The 20432-nt window shown below is 40.0% G+C and overlaps 1 protein-coding gene across 1 annotated transcript in view; it reads left to right on the top strand.

Moving 5' to 3' along the window:
• PPP2CA (protein phosphatase 2 catalytic subunit alpha) overlaps window positions 1-20432 on the top strand; it is a 29324-nt gene extending 8892 nt beyond the window's left edge. The window contains exons 2-7 of the mRNA XM_054488588.2: window positions 11421-11630; window positions 15566-15739; window positions 16442-16531; window positions 17021-17182; window positions 18319-18437; window positions 19681-20432. Coding sequence (XP_054344563.1) covers window positions 11421-11630; window positions 15566-15739; window positions 16442-16531; window positions 17021-17182; window positions 18319-18437; window positions 19681-19753 — 828 coding nt within the window. The 3' untranslated portion in view covers window positions 19754-20432. The remainder of the gene's footprint in view (window positions 1-11420; window positions 11631-15565; window positions 15740-16441; window positions 16532-17020; window positions 17183-18318; window positions 18438-19680) is intronic.

Genomic DNA, 20432 nt, shown 5'->3' with positions numbered 1-20432 from the left:
TTACTTATTAAGAGTTTTCAAATGATTTCAGTTCTTAAACTGAAAAATAAAATTCAAAAATTAATTGCGTTTTTCCAGTGTTTCTTCTATGTCTTTATATTAGTAGAACTGTCCAACTATATGGTAAGGATGTGAAATGTTAAATTTACTTGAACTCGAGTTACAATGAACATTATAATTAATAATCAGACTTCTTTTTTTTTTCTTTTTTTGAGAAGGAGTTTCGCTCTTGTTGCCCAGGCTGGAGTGCAATGGCGTGGTCTTGCCTCACCGCCACCTCCACCTCCCAGATTCAAGCGATTCTCTTGCCCCAGCCTCCTGGGTAGCTGGGATTACAGGCATGTGCCACCACACCCAGCTAATTTTTGTATTATTAGAGATGGGGTTGCTCCATATTGGTCAGGCTGGTCTCAAACTCCTGATCTCAGGTGATCTGCCTGCCTTGGCCTCCCAAAGTGCTGGGATTACAGGCGTGAGCCACCTGGCCCGGCCAATAATCAGACTTTTAGTAGTAAAATTACTTTCAAAAATGGAGATTCCTTTTTCAAATAGTACTGTTAGTAGTACTAAGATTGTAAAGAGGTTATTTGTGTCTGATTTTGAGTTTGATTTTACAGAGAAGACAGGTTAGGCCAGCATTGACATTTTCCATCAAGGGCAGAATTGATGATACAAAAACTTGATTTCTGTCTAAGCATGGTGGCTCATACCTATAATCCTGGTGCTTTGGGAGGCGGAGGCTGGAAGCTCGCTCGAGACTAGGAGTTTGAGACCAGCTTGGGCAATGTAGTGAGACCACTATTTCTGCAAAACAAAAAACAGGTTTCTTTAGTTAAGTATAAATCATTGATCTGTGATTAATCCAAACACTTCTTCCTCAGTATAGACCTTGGGGTTCTTCTGTGTTTGACTACCTTCTTTTGAAGGAAACCACTTTTTTTTTTTTTTTTTTTTTTGAGGCAGTCTTACTCTGTTGCCCAGGCTGGAATGCAGTGGCACGATCTCAGCCCACTGCAACCTCCGCTTCCTGGGTTCAAGTGATTCTCCAGCTTCAGCCTCCTGAGTAGCTGGCATTACAGGCATGCACCACCATGCCCAGCTAATTTTTGTATTTTTAGTAGGGGAGGGGGTGTTTCGCCATGTTGCCCAGGCTGGTCTCAAACTCCTGACCTCAAGCGATCCACCCACCCTGGCCTCCCAAAGTGCTGGGATTACAGGCATGAGCCACCGTGCCTAGCCAAAACCACTTTTAATATACCTTTAGGAAAATGCTTTTAGTTACATCATGATCCCTTTCATGTAGCTAACAACAAAAATGAATATTAACCCCAAATATTGGAACTGGTATTTTGCAGCAAGTTATTTCTTGGTATACTTTAGTGCCAGAATTGGTACTGCTACGTGATTAACTGTTTTTGAGACTAAGAAAACATTTTGCTGGACATCTGATGAAATTGTCTTAAAAATAGTGCTTGGGTGTTTTCCCTGGAGTGTAGTGGCAAGAGTACTCTGTTGTCCATCAGAGCCACTTGCTGCTGTCAGGTGGCCTTGCTGTTGAATGGCATAATCTGATTTCGTTGGAGTACCCAAGTCCTAAGACTTGAAGAATGAGGGTTATTATCTCAGTGTCATCTTTTCTCTGAGATAGCATTTGTTCAGGAAATGTTATCTGTTTTCAATGGTGAAGGGAGTGAGAGTCTGCTTAGGAGTTACTGTATACATTAAACATTGGTGACCGGCTTTTAAAGAATTAGAGGGTAGGCCTGGTGACTTACACCTATAATCCCAGCACATTGGGAGGCCAAGGCAGGAGGATATCTTGAGCCCAGGAGTTCAAGACCAGCCTAGGCAGCATAGTGAGACCGTCTCTACCACGAAATTTTTACTCTTTTATTTTTATTTTTATTTTTTGAGATGGAGTTTTGCTCTGTCACCCAGGCTGGAGTGCAGTGGCATGATCTTGGCACACTGCAACCTCCACCTCCTGGGTTCAAGCGATTCTCCTGCCTCAGCCTCCTGAGTCGCTGGGACCACAGGCGAGGGCTACCATGCCCAGAATATTTTTGTATTTTGTTTTGGTAGAGATGGAGTTTCACCACTTTGGCCAGGCTGGTCTCGAACTCCTGACCTCAAGTGATCCACCTGCCTCGGCCTCCCAAAGTGCTGGGATTACAGGCGTGAACCACTGCACCCAGCCCTACAAATAATTTTTAAAAATGAATTAGCTGGGTGTGGTGGCACACCTGTGGTTCCAGCTACTCTGTGAGGCTGAGGCAAGAGGATTGCTTGGGTCCAGGAGATTTAGACTGCAATGAGCTGTGATCATGCTACAGCACTCCAAGCCCGGGGAACAGAGCAAGAACTTGTCAAAAAAAAAAAAAAAAAAAAAGTAAATAAATAAATATTAGACACGTCTCAAGCCCTAGGTCCCAATTCATTGATTTTTTTTTTTTGATGCAGGATTCCAAAATACTTCAAGGTCATTATTAAACATTTAAAGTTAATGTCATAATGTTAACGATGCAGGTTTAAGATGCTGATATAAAAAGAAGCTTGAGTAGTTGTCGTGTAATCCTAGGATTAAAGTATAGATTTTAAAATGAAAAACTCTTAGAAAATGGCGAGATGTGATAACTTTTCTTAATAATTGTAGGAGAAAAATTACAAAGCAAAAATGGGCATAGAAAATTTCTGGCTATGTATTTAAAAAATAAGAGAAACAAAATGGCAAAAAGTTACTTAAAATAACAGTTTAAAATAGTTTATACAAATACTTAAGAACATCATCTAGCTCTTAATGATTAGATGTTCAAAGATATTCATGGACAACTTGTGTAAGAGGAGAAATAACTGATGGTAAATAAACATGGAATAAAAAGTTTACTCAGAAATGAAAAATGCCAGTTAAATTAGTGAGATCACATTGTATGTCTGAAATAGCTGAGAATGAGTATATTCTTTCATTTATTATTGTATAACAAATTGGCATAATTGAGTTTTATAGCACATATGAAACAAAAAAAGTTAATGCTATTTTGCCCCGTAATCCCACAATTAAAGCTTTTTGAAAGGAAATAATTCAAATGAGCAATACTACTGTACACGTATAGGTCTATTTAGAAGGGCATTATGTAGTTTTAAAAAATCATTATACTGTAGAAACGAGTTAGTGAGTATGAAACTTTAGGACACAAAATGAGATGCCAGTCAATTATAAATAAGAGGTCTGTGTGGGTAAAAACTGAAAAGTAATAGAAATGAGAAGAGGTCTGGTTGGTAAGAATAAGATATATATCTTAAAGCTTTCATTGAAATCTTAACCTTTTAATTTTTTTTTTTTTTTTTAGCCTTTTTTTGTTAGTTTTGTGAGAGAGTCTTACTGTGTTGCATAGGCTGGAGTGCAGTGGCACGATCTCAGCTCACTGCAACCTCTGCCTCCTGGGTTCCAGCAGTTCTCATGCCACAGCCTCCCAAGTAGCTGGGATTACAGGCCTGTGCCATCTTACCTGGCTGATTTTTGTATTTTTAGTAGAGATGGGATTTTACCGTGTTGGCCAGGCTGGTCCCAAACTCTTGACCTAATGTCACCCAGCTGCCTTGGCTCCCAAAGTGATAGAATTACAGGCGTGAGCCACTGTGCCTGGGCTTTTTAGCCTTTTTTTAATGCAAAGAATTGTGACATGGTTGTAATCATTTTGTGCTTTTATTTATTTATTTTGAGGTGGTGTTGTTGCCCAGGCTGAAGTACAGTGACATCATCATAGTTCACTGGAACCTTGAACTCCTGGGCTCAAGCGATTCTTCTGCCTCAGCCTCCCTAGCAGCTGGGACCACAGAGTGCACCACCATGCCTAGCTAATTTTTATTTTTTGTAGAGACAGGGTCTTGCCACATTGCCCAGGCTGATCTTGAACTCCTGAGCCCAAGCAATCCTTCCACAGCCTTCCAAGTAGCTGGCACTACAGGTGTGTACCACTATGCCCAGCTAATATTTTAATTTTTTTGTAGAGATGGGGTTTTGGTATGTTGCCCAGGCTGAGCAGTAATATTTTGAAAATAATCTTTTTTTTTTTTTTCTGAGCAATAGGTCTCAATAATGCACTTAAAATATTCAGTATACCATGCTGTAAGCAGATGTGCTGTCATCCAGGCTTTGTTGTTCCATTTCTAGAGCACAGGCATAGTAGATTTAGCATAATTCTTAAGTGCTGAAGAATGGCTTAAGTGCTGAAGAATGGTGAATGAGCATTGGCTTCAACTGAAAGTCACCAGCTATATTAGCCTCTAACAAGAGTCAGCCTGTCCATTGAAGGTTTGAGGGCAGGCATTGACTTCTCTAGCTAGTAAAGTCCTAGGTGGCATCTTCTTCCAATAGAAGGCTATTTCGTGTACATTGAAAACCTGTTGTTTAGTGCAGCCACCTTCATCACTTACCTTAGGTAGATCGTCTGGGAAACTTGTAGTTTCTATATCAGTACTTGATGCCTCATCTTGACCTTTTATGTTATGGAAATGGGTTCTTAAATCTCATGAACCAGTCTGCTAGCTTCAAGCTTAACTTCTGCAGCTTCCTCACCTCTATTAGCCTTTATAGAATTGAAGAAATAGGACCTACCTCTGAATTAGGCTTTGGCTTTTAAGCGAATGTTGTGGCTGATTTGATCTATCCAGACCACTAACTTTGTCCGTATCAGCAATAAGACTGTTTGGCTTACTTTTACTATTTGTGTGTTCACTGAAGTAGCATTTCTAATTTCCTTAAAGAACTTTTCCTTTGCATTTATACCTTGGCAGTTTGGTGCAAGAAGCCTACCTTTAGGCCTGTCTTGAGTTTCCATATGTCCTCTCCTAAGTTTAATAATTTCTAACTTTTCATTTAAAGTGAGAGATATGCAACTCCTCCTTTCACTTGAACATTTGGAGGCCATTGTAGGGTTATTAATTGGCCTAATTTCAATATTGTGTCTCAGGGAATAGGGAGGCCCAAGGAGAGGGAGAGACAGAATGGCCGGTCAGCAGCAGTAAGAATATATACAACATTTATTAAGTTCATTGTCTTATGGGCACGGTTGGTAGTGCCCCAAAGCAATTACAATAGTAACATCAAAGATCACTGATCACATATCACCATAACAGATACAATAGTAATGAAAAAGTTTGAAATAATTTTAGAAGTACCAAGATGTGACAAAGAGACAAGAAGTGAGCACATGCTGGTGGGAAAATGGTGCTGATAAGACTTGCTCCACACAGGGTTGCCATGAAGCTTTGATTGATAAAAAAATGCAACGTATGCAAAGTGCAGTAAAGAGAAGCGCAGTAAAATGAGGCATGCCTGTAGTTATTGTGTGCTCTTAAGGAATTTACTATTACTATTTTTGAGATAGAGTCTCGCTCTGTCACCCAGGCTGGAGTGCAATGGTGTGGTCTCCACTCACTGCAACGGTGCGGTCTCCACTCACTGCAACCTCGCCTCCCAGGTTCAAGTGATTCTCCTACCTCAGCCTCCCGAGTAGCTGGGATTACAGGTGCCTGCCACCACGCCTGGCTAATTTTTTTGTATTTTTAGTACAGATGGGGTTTCACCATGTTGGCCAGGCTGGTTTTGAACTCCCGACCTCAAATGATTCATCTGCCTTGGCCTCCCATAGTGCTAGGATTACAGGCGTGAGCCACTGCACTCAGCCAAAAATGATAAATAAGTGGTTAGTGAATCTGTTGTTGGTTCATGTACTTTTAAAAATTGTCTTCCACTGGGCGCAGTGGCTCATGCCTGTAATCCCAGCCTTTCTGAGGCCAAGGCGGGTGGATCACCTGAGGTCAGGAGTTCGAGACCAGCCTGGGCAAGATGATGAACTCCTGTCTCTACTAAAAAAAAAAAAAAAAAAAATTAGCTGGGCGTGGTTTGCACCTGTAATCCCAGCTACTCAGGAGGCTGAGGCAGGAGAATCACTTGAACCTAGGAGGCGGAGGTTGCAGTGAACCGAGATCGCGCCATTGCACTCCAGCCTGGGCAACAAGAGCAAAACTCTGTCTCAAAAAAAAAAAAAAAAAAAAAATTGTCTTCCATGAAAAACAGCATGGATGATTTATGAGGTTTAGTTTAAGCCTGCTTTGTTTGTAATTTCATGTTACTGCAGTGGTTATGATTGCCTGTATTCAAGAATGTTGAGTCTGTGGGTCATTTATCTTATAGCTGATTATTTTATAGTGGGTTGGAAATAAGGTTGTGGGATTTCTGAATCCAAACCAGAATGCTGAGAGGACATTGGTAATAAGATAGTGTCCTCAGTGGTGCCTGCCTGCAGTCCCAGCTACTCGGGAGACTAAGGTGGGAGGATTACTTGAGCTTGGGAGATCAAGGCTGCAGTGAGCTGTGATGGTGCCGCACTGCAGCCTGGACAACAGAGCAAGACCTTGTCTCAAAAAAAAAAAAAAAGATTTTAAAAAGTATCCTCAAAGATTGCTTTTCTTCACGTTAATCTGCAAATTTTTGGATTCTAGGACAGTATGAGATGTTAATTTCCCATAGTTACTTGTGATAAGGTCTTACTAAGAGAATAGCCTCATTCCAGTTTTAACCTTGTTCTTGGAAGTTTATACCAAATTTTTGTTTGCTTGAAATTCATTCATTTCAGTCTATACCATTTGACTGAATTTCAGAAGGGTTCTGATAAATGAAAACCAGTGTGGTACTAATTACATTCTTTTTTTTCTTTTTTGAGATGGAGTCTCGCTTTGTCACCCAGGCTGTAGTGCAGTGGCATGATCTTGGCCCACTGGGTTCAAGTGATGCCCCTGCCTCAGCCTTCTGAGTAGCTAGGATTACAAGTGTGTGCCACCATTCCTGGCTTTTTAGTAGAGCCGGGATTTCACTATGTTGGTCAGGCTGGTCTCGAGCTCTTGACTTCAAATGATCCGCCTGCCTTGGCCTCCCAAAGTGCTGGGATTACAGGCATGAGCCACTGTGCTTAGCCCTAATTACATTCTTTTAAAAACTTTATCTTAATTTTTTTCCCAGATGTTGACCATATTAGCTAAGAAATTTGAGGTCCTGGAAAAATGTTTTAGGGGAAGCAAAAGGTTTGGTATGCGTGTTTTGCTTTTGCTTGTCCTTCAGTTCTTAATTCAGGTGATATGAGACTTTATAGAAGTCAAAATGCCAGAGTAAAAAGGTGGTTATTAAAAATAAAAAACCTCAAATGTCAAAATTAAGTTACTTAAAAGTCTGGTTCTACCATTTACTTTGAGTATTAAACTAGACAGTTGAGATTGTATAACCATCTTTGAAAATGATGGTTGCTAAAGGTCTGGAGGCTCTGGAGGTGATCCATAAAGCCGCTGTTATTAGGTGCTTTCAGGATTTACAAGGCCTAAGTCCTTGTGATAGCACAGCTTATCTTTATTTTATTTTTAGTTTTTCTTTGAGATGGCTGTCTACCACAGGCTGGAGTGCAGTGGTATGATCACGGCTCACTGCATCCTTGACCCTCCTGGGGTCAAGTGATCATGGCTGACTGCATCCTTGAACTCCTAGGCTCAAGCGATTCTCCTAGCTCACCCTTTTGGGTACCTAAAACTGCAGGTGTGTGCCACCACAGATGGCTAAGTGTTTATTTTCTTTTCTGTAGAGAGAGGTCTCAATATGTTGTTGCCCAGGCTGGTCTCTGAACTCCTGAGCATCCTCCCGCTTTTACCTTCCAAAGTGTTGGGATTACAGGCACGAGCCGCTGCACTCGCCAAAATGATCTTTTTTTGAGACAGAGTCTTGCTCTGTCACTCTGGCTGTAGTGCAGTGGAGCGATCTTGGCTCACTGCAACTTCCGCCTCCCAGGTTCAAGCTATTCTCGTGCCTCAGCTTCCCAAGTAGCTGAGATTAAGGGCATGCACCACAACACCCAGCTGTTTTGTGTTTTTAGTAGAGACGGGGTTTTACCATGTTGGCCAGGCTGGTCTGGAGTTCCTGACCTCAAGTGATCCACTCGCCTCAGCCTCGCAAAGTATTGGGATTTGGGATTACAGGCGTGAGCCACCGCACCCAGCCCAAAATGATCTTTTATATGAACATCTGTAGCTTTTATTGTTCTACTGTTCTGGTGTAGTCTGTTTTATTGTAGTAACTATCTGAGAGCTGGTAAGTTGAGACCAAAAAAAAAAAAAAAAACCAACAACAAAACAACCAAAATCATGCTTAAAACTGGTTCTTTCCAAGGTTGCATTTTTGTTAAGATCTACTTAATAGTTGATTGGATGATTTTTTTTTTTTTTTTCTGGTCTGAGGGATGGTTGCTTCTACTGTATACCACTGTTATCGCCAGTATTTAATTATACTTGTTCTGGTCTGTGAAGTTTGGTAGGAAGGGAAGAAAGAGCTTTGGTTGGCTTTTCTAGATTCACAAGTTAGAAATTTCACTTAAGAGTTAACTGTTCTTTTTATTTTAAAGGACAATTTGATAATGTCAACATTTAAAAATCAAACTACTAGATATACTAGTTAAGTTCACTTCATAGTATCTTCTCACAGGAAATGTGCCTGCATATGTATACAGAGGAGAAAATACGAAGATATATATTGCTGTAGTTTCACACCCCTCTGCCATTGTAATTGGTCAGGGGAATACTCTGCCTCCACTATGAGAAAATAACCAGCTGTCTCAATAAATGTTATGTATTATTATATATTGTTAGAAAAGCAGGCTGCTGAACAATATTGTTTCTAGTTTAAAAATGCAAAGGAAAACTATTGTTTCTGTAGGCATACAGTATGTGTGTAAACTTTGTAAACAAAGTTTTAAAGGATATACAGACAGTCCCCGATTTTTTGACTTAATGATGGTGTGAAAATGATAGACATTCAATATACCCCTCAGTTTATGATGGGACTGCATCCAGATAAATGTATCATAACTTGAAAACATTGTAAGCTGAAAACACACTTTTCACTGGATTATATTTACGATAGGATTATCTGGATGCAGCTGTGTTACAAGTTGAGCATCTGTACATCAAAATTTTATTGGTAACTTTGCCCAAAGGGGGTGGGATTGTGTAGGGTGCTCAAAGGGAACGTTTCATTTTATCTGGGCCAAAATTTTTTACAAGAATGTATTACTAATTTGTATAGTTTAAAAAATAAATAGATAACACTGTTTATCGGTGTGATTTGCCTAAATTGAAATAAAAGCAACAAATAGCATTTAGACTTAATTTTCCTTCATGTTTTGAATAGAAATTTTGAGTCAGTTGTAGTAAGGAACTTCAGGCAGTCCTGAAAGTCAACTTTTTATTATTAATACAGAGAATAGCCTTGCAGATAAACAGATATTCACAGATGTATATTAACATTTAACTTCTAATAGATTTAAATGTGAAAATTACATCATGGCAAGATTTACATGGTATATAACCATCTGTTTTCTTATGTGATGCCCTTTTAAAACTTCTGAATAACTTTTGCAAGTTTCTTCTCAGTGTAGGACTTATTTCATTTAGTTATTTTCATTAATATATGATAGGTGTTAAAAAAACACTAGATGTGGTATTAATGCCAGACAGACTTGGTAATGGAATAAGCCTAGTGAATTTGTGGTTTTTAGTGATAGTAAATGGGAAGTTGGAATTAATTCTGCAGAGAAAAATTTCAAAATGAAGTAGGATTTGATAATAACGGGTTGTACATATTTCTTAATAGATATCTCAGGCCGGTATAGTGGCTAACGCCTGTAATCCAGCACTTTGGGAGGCAGAGGTGGGCAAATCATTTAAGCTCAGGAGTTTGAGGCCAGCCTGGACAACATGGTGAAACCTCACCTCTACAAAAAATACAAAATAGGCATAGTGGTGCACACCTGTGGTCGCAATTGTTCATGGAGACTGAGGCAGGAGGATCGTTTGAACCTGGGAGGTGGAGGTTATAGTGAGCTGAGATCACGCCACTGTACTCCAGGCAGGTCTTGAACTCCTGGGCTCAAGCCATCCACCTGCCTTAGCGTCCCAAAGTGCAGTGGTTCTTAAACTTGGTTGCACACTGGGAAAAGGAGGGATGAGGGTGCTTAAAAATTATTTATGGCTTGATTCCCCTCCCCAAAATTCTGACTTTATTAGGGGAAGGGATGGGCATTGGTGTTTTTGTTTTTGTTTTGAGACAGAGTCTTGGTCTGTCACCCAGGCTGGAGTGCAGTGATGTGATCTTGGCTCGTGGCAACCTCCACCTCCCAGGTTTAAGCAATTCTCCTGCCTCAGCCTCCCAAGTAGCTGGTACTACAGTCATGCACCACCATGCCTAGCTAATTTTTTTGTATTTTTAGTGGAGAGAGGGTTTCACCATGATGGCCAGGCTGGCCTCAAACTCCTGACCTCAAGTGATGTGCCCGTCTTGGCCTCCTGAAGTGCTGGGATTACAGGTGTGAGCCACTGCGCCTGGCTGGGCATTGGGATTTTTAATGTGCAGCTAAGATTGCATACCAATGCTTTGAACCCAGTCCTTGTCATCTGTGGTTGTCATGGCTCATTAGCAACAATTCTCTGGTAATTTGTTTTGGTATCTTATGTAAAGTGATCTCTCCCAGTTTCCCTCTCTCCTTTGTGAGACTTAACACAGTGTACTTTTGGCTTGGTTACTTGTTTGTGGTCCTTCTCCCCTCTACGGTAGTGGGAATGAGCCATCTCGTTCACCACTATATGTCCAGTTGCTAGCATGGGGCCTGGTACATAGTAGTCACTCAAATGGTCGAGCAAATGATTTTCTCACAGGTATGAGCCACAGTGCCTGGCCAAAAACATGTTTTTAAAAAGTCAAACAGGGCTGAGGTGAGATGGCTCATGCATGTAATCCCAGCCCTTGGGAGGATGAGGCTGGAGGATCACGTGGGACCCCATCTCTACAAAAAAGTTTGTGAAAATTAGCCAGCCATGGTGGCGTGTGCCTGTGGTCCCCACTACTGAGGTGGGAAGATTCCTGAGCCAAGAAGATCCAGGCTACAGTGAGCTATGACCATACCACTGCACTCCAGCCTGGGTGACAAAATGAGACCCTGTCTCAAAAGAAGAAAAAAAAAGAATCTTTGCTGCATTGTAGTTAGAACTCTGAAGGTAAGGAAGTAGGTACCTGAATGTCCTGTTCCATTTTCATTGGTTTTATGTGACAGCTAACAATTAGTATTTAATAGATGGCTATTTGATAGGTTTTTTAAAAACTCCTGGTATTGATGATAGGAATGCACATTTTTTCCCTAGGTAACAGGGTGAGATAGCTAATGGATTATAATCATATCTCACTTATTTTAATGGGATCATAAATGCCTGCAATTTTATCTTAGACTGAGTCTGCCCCTTAAGCTACATTAAGAGTCAGTAAACAAATCTTTGTTAATATTGTTTAATGCCAAATGTATTGCCTTTTTTTTGTCTCCCATCTGTAGGCTAAAGAAATCCTGACAAAGGAATCCAACGTGCAAGAGGTTCGATGTCCAGTTACTGTCTGTGGAGATGTGCATGGGCAATTTCATGATCTCATGGAACTGTTTAGAATTGGTGGCAAATCACCAGATACAAATTACTTGTTTATGGGAGATTATGTTGACAGAGGATATTATTCAGTTGAAACAGTTACACTGCTTGTAGCTCTTAAGGTAATTTCAATTTTATGTTGGGGCATGTTGAAATGGGTAAAACAGTCCTCTTGAAAGTTTTTTCTTTTTTCCCAATTATTTTCTCTATCTGAATGTTAAAACAAAATTCCACATTTAGGAATGCATATGTTCAGGTTTTGGACTTACAAATCATAGGCGTCTGCGTTCTGAGTAAGGGGATGGTACAGAATCAAAACAAAAGGAAGAGAATGAATGCCTCAGTCAGATTGTTTGAAAAAATAGGCTGGGCGTGGTGGCTTATGCCTGTAATCCCAGCACTTTGGGATGCTGAGGTAGGCAGATCACCTGAGGTCAGGAGTTCGAGACCAGCTTGGAGAACATAGTGAAGCCCCATCTCTACTAAAAGTACAAAAAACTAGCCGGGGGTGGTGGCAGGTGCCTGTAATCCCAGCTACTCTGGAGCCTGAGGCAGCAGAATTGCTTGAACCCAGGAGGCGGAGGTTGCAGTGAGCTGAGATTGTGCCACTGCACGCCAGCCTGGACAACAGAGCGAGACTGTCTCAAAAAAAAAAAAAAAAAAAAAAGGAAAAGAAAAATGTTAGAGGGCTGGTCAAATAGATATTTTAGTTCAGTAAATTGGGGTATGGAGAGGTAATATAATTAGGTTTGTGTTTTTAGATACTTTTGAAGTATTATAAATATATAAACATACCAAATGTCAAAATGTTTAAATCAGCTGGTCACGGTGGCTTGTGGCTATAATCCCAGCACTTTGGGAGGACAGGACAAAGTGGGCATATTGCTTGAGTCCAAGAGTTTGAGACCAGCCTGGGCAACATAGTGAGACCTCGTCTACAAAAAAATAATAATAATTAACCGAGTGTGGTGGCACAGGCCTGTAGTCCCAGCTACTCAGGCTGAGGTGGGGAGAGTTTCTTGAGCCCAGGAGGTCGTGGCTGCAATGAGACTTGATCTTGCCACCCTGTACTCTAGCTTGGGGAACAGTGAGACCCTGTCTCAAAAAAAAAAAAAAAAAAAAAAAAAAAAACTGAGGAAGAAGTTCAAGAGAAAAAAGAATTTTTCTGAGAAAGAAATTCAAGAAAACATTTGCTGTAAATATTTAACAGTGAATATTATGTACATTACATACATTGTGTATGTACATATGGTTTATCTCAGTTGAATAGTTTCCAGCCATTAACCATGACAGTAATAATCTAGAATAGGCTGGGTGCAGTGGTTCACGCCTGTTATCTCAACGCTTTGGGAGGCTGGGGAAGGCGGGAAGGATCAACTTGAGTCCAGGAGTTTAAGAACAGCCTAGTCAACATAAACCCCATCTCTACAAAAAGTTAAAAAAAAATAGCCACGTGCAGTGGTGCATGCTTGTAGTCTCAGCTACTCAGGAAGCTGAGGTGGGAGGATCACTTGAACCTGGGAGGTCAAGGCTACAGTGAGCCATGATGCACCACCGCACTCCAGCCGTGTGACAGAGCAAGACCCCTGTGTCTTTAAGAAGCAAAAATCTAGAACGGTAGAAATGATAACCGAAAAAGCAAGTTCCAAAATTACATGCATTACATGCCAGTTGTAGCTTTGCAAAGTGTACCGATGATGATCTGAACATGAAGCAAAAGATGGTAAATAGCTGTTAGGGTGGCAGGCTTCCGCCTTTCCCTTTAAATAAATTGTTTGACTTTACCTTTACCCAAAAATCTTGGGGAGATTTTTTTTTTTTAATTTTCCTAGGCAACAGACTGATTTTTATTATTAAAGAATATTCAAAATGATAAATGGCTGTCACAGACTTCCCTAATATTAGAGAAGCAGTGAGATGCGGTTTTAGCATGAGCTGAATTTTCTTGATTAATATCTGAATTATGTAAAGTCCTACAAAATATTTTTGGAGATCGTTATTTTCTGCATCTGTAAAATGAAGGAGTTGGACTAGATGGTGGAAGGTTTCTGCGGTGACTCCAAATACTATGAAAAGAGCTAACCTGTGCTAAAAATCCAGGATGAATCCCAGTGCTCAAAGAGGAATGAATGTGCTACCTATAAGAGTTTATGCAAGCAGCCTGGGCAACCTAGTGAGACCCCATCTCTTCAGAAAACAATTTTAGCCAGACATGGTGACATGTGCTGTAGTCCTAGCCACTCTGGAGGCTGAGGTGGGAGGATTGCTTGAGCTTAGGAATTTGAGGCTGCGGTGAGCTACTCCACTGCATTTGAGCCTGGGTGACAGAGTGAGACCCTATCTGGGGGGAAGAAAACTTACTCATGGAGGTTAATGGGCTGAATTGTAGCCCCCAAAATTCATTTGTCTAAGTCCTAACCCACAGCACCTCAGAATGTGACTGTATTTGGACAGGTAATTAAGGTAAAGTGGGGTCACATGGTTGGACCCTAATCCAGTGTAAGTGGTATCCTTATTAGAGATTAGGACACAGATGGGGAGAAGATAAGACATGGAGAAGATGAGCATCCATAAATCAAGGAGAGAGGCCATCAGAAGAAACCAACTTTGCTGACACCTTGATCTTGGACTGCTGCCTCTGGAACAGTGAGGAAGTAAATTTCTGTTGTTTAAGCTACCTGTTCTCTGATGCTTTGTTGTGGCAGCCTTAGCAAAAGAATACCGGGGGAAAGGATGTTTCTTTCAGTAAATGGTGCTGAAGCAAATGGATCAGAATGTATCGTAGAACTAAATGTAAGAGCTAAAGCTACAAAACTTCTAGAATAAATCAGAAAATCTTTGTCAGGTTAGGTAAAGATTCTTAGATATAACAAAAGCACAATCCATAAAAAATTGAAAAATTGGACTTTATCAAAATTAAGATTATGTTTCTTCAAAAGATGACACCAGAAAAAAAGTACTTGTATTCAGATATTTAAAAAAAAAAAAAACTTTTACAGCTCAATAACAAGACAGATAATTATTAAATGGGCAAAATATTTGAATAGATATTTTACCCAAGAAGATGATACATGAGTGGTCAATGAGCACATGAAAAGATGCCTGATATCAGTTGTAATCAGGGACATGCAAATTAACTGAGATACTACTTCACATCTATTAGAATGGCTGTAATCAGTAAGGTTGATAATACCAAGTGTTGGTTAATACCGGAGATTAAACTCTTCATGCATTGCTGGTGGGAATATAACATGGTCTAGCTACTTTGAAAAACAGTTTGACTGTTTCTCAAAAAGTTAAACATTACCAGGTGATCCAACAATTATATTCTTAGGAATCTTCCTAAAATAAATGAAAGCATATATCCACAGAAAAACTTCCATGCATATGATTATAGCAACATTATTCATAGTAGCCAAAAACCTCAGTAACATAATTGCCAGTTCATCTTAACTGTGAATAGAGAAACAAAAAATGGTATAGCCATACAGTGAAGGACTGTGCAACTATGAAAAGGAACAAACCACTGATCTATGCCAGAAGATGGGTGAGCCTCAAAAATATTCTAAGTGATATTTAGCCAAAAGACTACATTTTGTACTCCATTTATATGACATTTCTAGAAAAGACAAACTCAAGACAAAGTAAATCAGTGGTTGCCAGGAGCTGGAGTGGGAGTGGAGAGTGACTGCAGGAGGGATCTTTTTGGGATAATGGAAAGGTTCTAAAACTGGATTGTGGTGATTGTTGCATAACTATAAATTTGTGAAAAATTACTGAACCGTAAAGTAATTTATGGGGTTTTATAGCCCATTGATTATGTTTGGTATAAAGTTGGTGGTAGAGGGAGTTTGATTTTAGTTGAGATGAGGTGGGCAAACACTCCATGGGCATTTAAAAATTTTGTAGAGCTGTGGTTTTGGTTCAGTATGATATGAGGATGTGTGCTGTTTTTTCAACAAAATTGTAACCGCATTTTTTTCTATAGAAAGTTTCTTAAATTTTCATTGGTTTTTGAAAGAGCTAGTTGTTTATGTTTTGCATTTTATTGTTTTAGGTTCGTTACCGTGAACGCATCACCATTCTTCGAGGGAATCATGAGAGCAGACAGATCACACAAGTTTATGGTTTCTATGATGAATGTTTAAGAAAATATGGAAATGCAAATGTTTGGAAATATTTTACAGATCTTTTTGACTATCTTCCTCTCACTGCCTTGGTGGATGGGCAGGTATGTGGATCTAAAACTCATTGCTGATTATTTCAGGGAATCTGCTTTCTTTAGTGTTCAGGTGCTCATGACTCTTTCCACTCTTACACCCCTTTGGGGATATTTTTTAGTAGATATTGATAGCATTCATTCAAACTTAAAAAAAATTTAATTTGACAAATGTGTCCAACTTTTTTAAGTGCATTATTCTTTATATCAGGCACTGACTGTATGGTGGGATCACAGGGGTGGGTGATGTAGCCCATTTACCCTCTCATACTTACAATAAAATTTTGTGAGTATGAACATACTAGTCTCTGGCAGGGGGCAGGAGTGATAATCCAAGAAGTTTTCTCAAAGGAGCTGTTTGAAGTGGAGTCTGGTTGTGACAGCGATGGTCTATTAGGAAGAACGGGAGTGTACTCAATAGTTTAGAGTGGGCTGGAGCAAAGGTGAACCCTGCAAAGTCAAGTCTCATTCAGGCAGAGCACAGAAACACCAGAGGGGCTAAATGATGGGGGTGCCCAGCTCATTCTTTAAAATTTTTGTAGAGACACAGGGTCTTGCTCTGTTGCTCAGGTTGGTCTCAAACTCCTGGCCTCAAGCAGTCCCCCTGCCTCAGCTTCCCAAAGTGCTGGGGTTACAGGCATGAGCCACTGTGCCCAGCTAAGAATGTTTACAAATTTTTTAGGTGAGGTTAACCTTTTAAACCACTCTTTTCAGATCTTCTGTCTACATGGTGGTCTCTCGCCATCTATAGATACACTGGATCATATCAGAGCACTTGATCGCCTACAAGAAGTTCCCCATGAGGTATGACTTTTATTTGATAAAATTTTTTCAGAAAACTTATTAGGGAGTGGAGAAGTTTAATTGTAAGTTCATTAGATATATTCTCTCATATAATTCTCAAAAACAACTTGAGTTGTGAGGACTCTTGTCTGCCCTGTTGTTCAAAAGAAGCTGACATTAAGAAACCTGCCAAGATCACAACAGCTGTGGAGCTGGGCTTATTAGGCCCTAGGTTGTCTGTCTTAGACTCTGAAATTTGCATAATGTAGGCAGATTAATTAGGGCATGTTGCTACTTGGGTCCCATGGATGTCAGCTGTGTCTCATAAAGTCTGCTGGAAAATACATCTTATTTGATGCAGATGTTTGACTTCAACTGCACAGTCTATTAGCATTGTCCACAAACATCACTCAAAAAGGGTAACTTAGGGTGCTGTTTCTGAAGAATTATTCAAATAATGTGTTAACCATGTTTGTAAAAGGCATTTTATAACTTGAAGTTATTTTTTAGGGTCCAATGTGTGACTTGCTGTGGTCAGATCCAGATGACCGTGGTGGTTGGGGTATATCTCCTCGAGGAGCTGGTTACACCTTTGGGCAAGATATTTCTGAGACATTTAATCATGCCAATGGCCTCACGTTGGTGTCTAGAGCTCATCAGCTAGTGATGGAGGTATGCTGTGTTCTCTGAAATATGACTTGTTTTTTTAGTAAACTTAAGGAAAGAAGATATTAGGGAGTTTTAAATTAATGACATTTGTGAGAAGTTCCATCTATTCCTTCTGATTTTACCATTATAGCCTGAGCCTTTTCAGTAGATGCACACTACTAGAATTAAAAGCTCAAGCTTTTGATTACAATGAATCCATTAACATGTTTTCAGAGAAATCTGAATGACTAGGAAGTACTTGGGATTTAAGAGTGGGAAAGTAAGATATAGGGAGTTGGAGTGCGTGTACGATATTTTATGACCCCAATGTTATTTCATATATTTAACATGTATGTATGTAGGAGAGACTGGAAAGAAATACATGAAAATGTTTTAAGTGGTCCTTTGGATGGTAGGATTTACAGGTGATTTGAAAGAAGGGAAAGAGGCAAAGGTTCTTGAGATGGCACACTGATTAGCATATTTTTAAAATAAGGTCCTAATTAGATTAATACTAGTACAACTCTGTGGTTATCAATAAAATCTGACTTTGCTAAAGGTAAAGAAATTTGTGAACAATACTAAACAAAAAGTAACAAAAGTAGCTCCTGCATTCAGATGGATGGACTTTGAGGAAATGAGGCTGGAGATCCTAGAGGCATATTGCATTTGTTCCTGGGCAGTGAACAACTTACAGGCCTTTACCTGTGACTGACAAAATTGGTAAGGTTCTGGTCTCCAGGATTAAGTATCTACTTCTCTAGGGAATGGCCACTTAAATACTTATTCTTAAATCATGTTTTAAGGCCACTGCAATAGAAGAGGCTAACGAGACACTATCATTTACAACAAGGCAGATACATGAGAAGCATTTCATTCTTTGGTGGTTGCTGCTATTTGTTAAAGCCTTTTTTTTTTTTTTTTTTAAAGTACTAAAAAAAAACAAGTTTTGTAATTAGGGAGAAAATAAATACATGTGTATCTTACAGGTTGTATAAAGTACAGCAGATTATTAAGTCATCCAGAAGAAAAGCATTAACATTTCTTAAGCCCCTTTGGCAGGGGTGGGAATGAGTAGAGATTTTTTTCTCTCTTGAGTGAAGTAACATTTAGTTGAATTGAGGGAGTAAAGTAAGATTTTTGTCTCCTTTTCCTTGCAGGGATATAACTGGTGCCATGATCGGAATGTAGTAACGATTTTCAGTGCTCCAAACTATTGTTATCGTTGTGGTAACCAAGCTGCAATCATGGAACTTGACGATACTCTAAAATACTCTTTGTAAGTATTTCTACCTGAACATTTTATTGCATTACTGAATATGTAGGGTTTTGGTTTGTTTGTTTATTTTGAGAGAGAGGGTGTCACTATATTGCCCAGTCTTATCTCGAACTCCTAGGCTGAAGTGATCCTTTCACCTTGGCCTCCTAGGGTGTTGGGGTTACAAGTATAAGACACAGTGCCCAGCCTGAATACATAGTTTAAATGTGAGGTTTAAGAGTTTAAGGGGGCTGGGCGCGGTGGCTCACGCCTGTAATCCCAGTACTTTGGAAGGCTCAGGCAGGTGGATCACCTGAGATCAGGAGTTCGAGACAAGCCTGACCAACATGGTGAAACCCCTTCTCTACTAAAACAAAAATTAGCCCAGCGTGGTGGCGCCTGCCTGTAATCCCAGCTACTCAGGGGGCTGAGGCAGGAGAATGGCGTGAATCCGGGAGGCAGAGGTTGCAGTGAGCCAAGATCGTGCCACTGCACTCCAGCCTGGGCAACAGAGCGAGACTTCATCTCAAAGAAGTGTTTATTAAGGGATTATGCTATGTTAGATTCCAACTTTTATTTTTAAGTTTGTATTTTTTTTTTTTTTTAATGGATCTACATTGAAACACAGCAACAGGAACTTATTATAGATCTTCATATGAATTATTAGGTTTTTCACTTTTAAAACCATGTTTTGTGTTTTTTTGTTGTTTGTTTGTTTTTTGAGATGGAGTCTCACTCTGTCGCCCAGGCTGGAGTGCAGTGGTGCGATCTTGGCTCACTGCAAGCTCTGCCTCCCAGGTTCATGCCATTCTCCTGCCTCAGCCTCCCAAGTAGCTGGGCTTACAGGCGCCCGCCACCACGCCCAGCTAATTTTTTTGTATTTTTTTAGTAGAGACGGGGTTTCACCGTGTTAGCCAGGATGGTCTTGATCTCCTGACCTCGTGATCCACCCGCCTCAGCCTCCCAAAGTGCTGGGATTTCAGGCGTGAGCCACTGCGCCCGGCCAACCATGTTTTGTTTTGTTTGAAATTTCAGTCAAGGTAAAAACCATGTTTTTATAAAAGCATAGTCTCTGTGGCTGAAGTTGCCTTGACTCTTTCAAGGTGAGTACAGTTGACAGACCATTATCATTAAGGTTCTGTTACATTAAGACAAGCCGAAATTGAATAGGAAGTGTAAAGTTTGGAAGACTCGTGTTCTTGATTTTGATTGTCAGTACATGGAGGTCTTGGAACATAAACCATGAATCTGTCTTGTTTTTCAGCTTGCAGTTTGACCCAGCACCTCGTAGAGGCGAGCCACATGTTACTCGTCGTACCCCAGACTACTTCCTGTAATGAAATTTTAAACTTGTACAGTATTGCCATGAACCATATATCGACCTAATGGAAATGGGAAGAGCAACAGTAACTCCAAAGTGTCAGAAAATAGTTAACATTCAAAAAACTTGTTTTCACATGGACCAAAAGATGTGCCATATAAAAATACAAAGCCTCTTGTCATCAACAGCCGTGACCACTTTAGAATGAACCAGTTCATTGCATGCTGAAGCGACATTGTTGGTCAAGAAACCAGTTTCTGGCATAGCGCTATTTGTAGTTACTTTTGCTTTCTCTGAGAGACTGCAGATAATAAGATGTAAACATTAACAACCTCGTGAATACAATTTAACTTCCATTTAGCTATAGCTTTACTCAGCATGACTGTAGATAAGGATAGCAGCAAACAATCATTGGAGCTTAATGAACATTTTTAAAAATAAGTACCAAGGCCTCCCTTCTACTTGTGAGTTTTGAAATCGTTCTTTTTGTTTTCAGGGATACCGTTTAATTTAATTATATGATTTGTCTGCACTCAGTTTATTCCCTACTCAAATCTCAGCCCCATGTTGTTCTTTGTTATTGTCAGAACCTGGTGAGTTGTTTTGAACAGAACTGTTTTTTCCCCTTCCTGTAAGACGATGTGACTGCACAAGAGCACTGCAGTGTTTTTCATAATAAACTTGTGAACTAAGAA

This window comes from Pongo pygmaeus, chromosome 4 (assembly GCF_028885625.2).
Source record: "Pongo pygmaeus isolate AG05252 chromosome 4, NHGRI_mPonPyg2-v2.0_pri, whole genome shotgun sequence".
NCBI classification, from domain to species: Eukaryota; Metazoa; Chordata; class Mammalia; order Primates; family Hominidae; genus Pongo; species Pongo pygmaeus.
The sequence above is the reverse complement of the archived record's forward strand: the minus strand, read 5'-3'. Positions and strand labels throughout refer to the sequence as shown.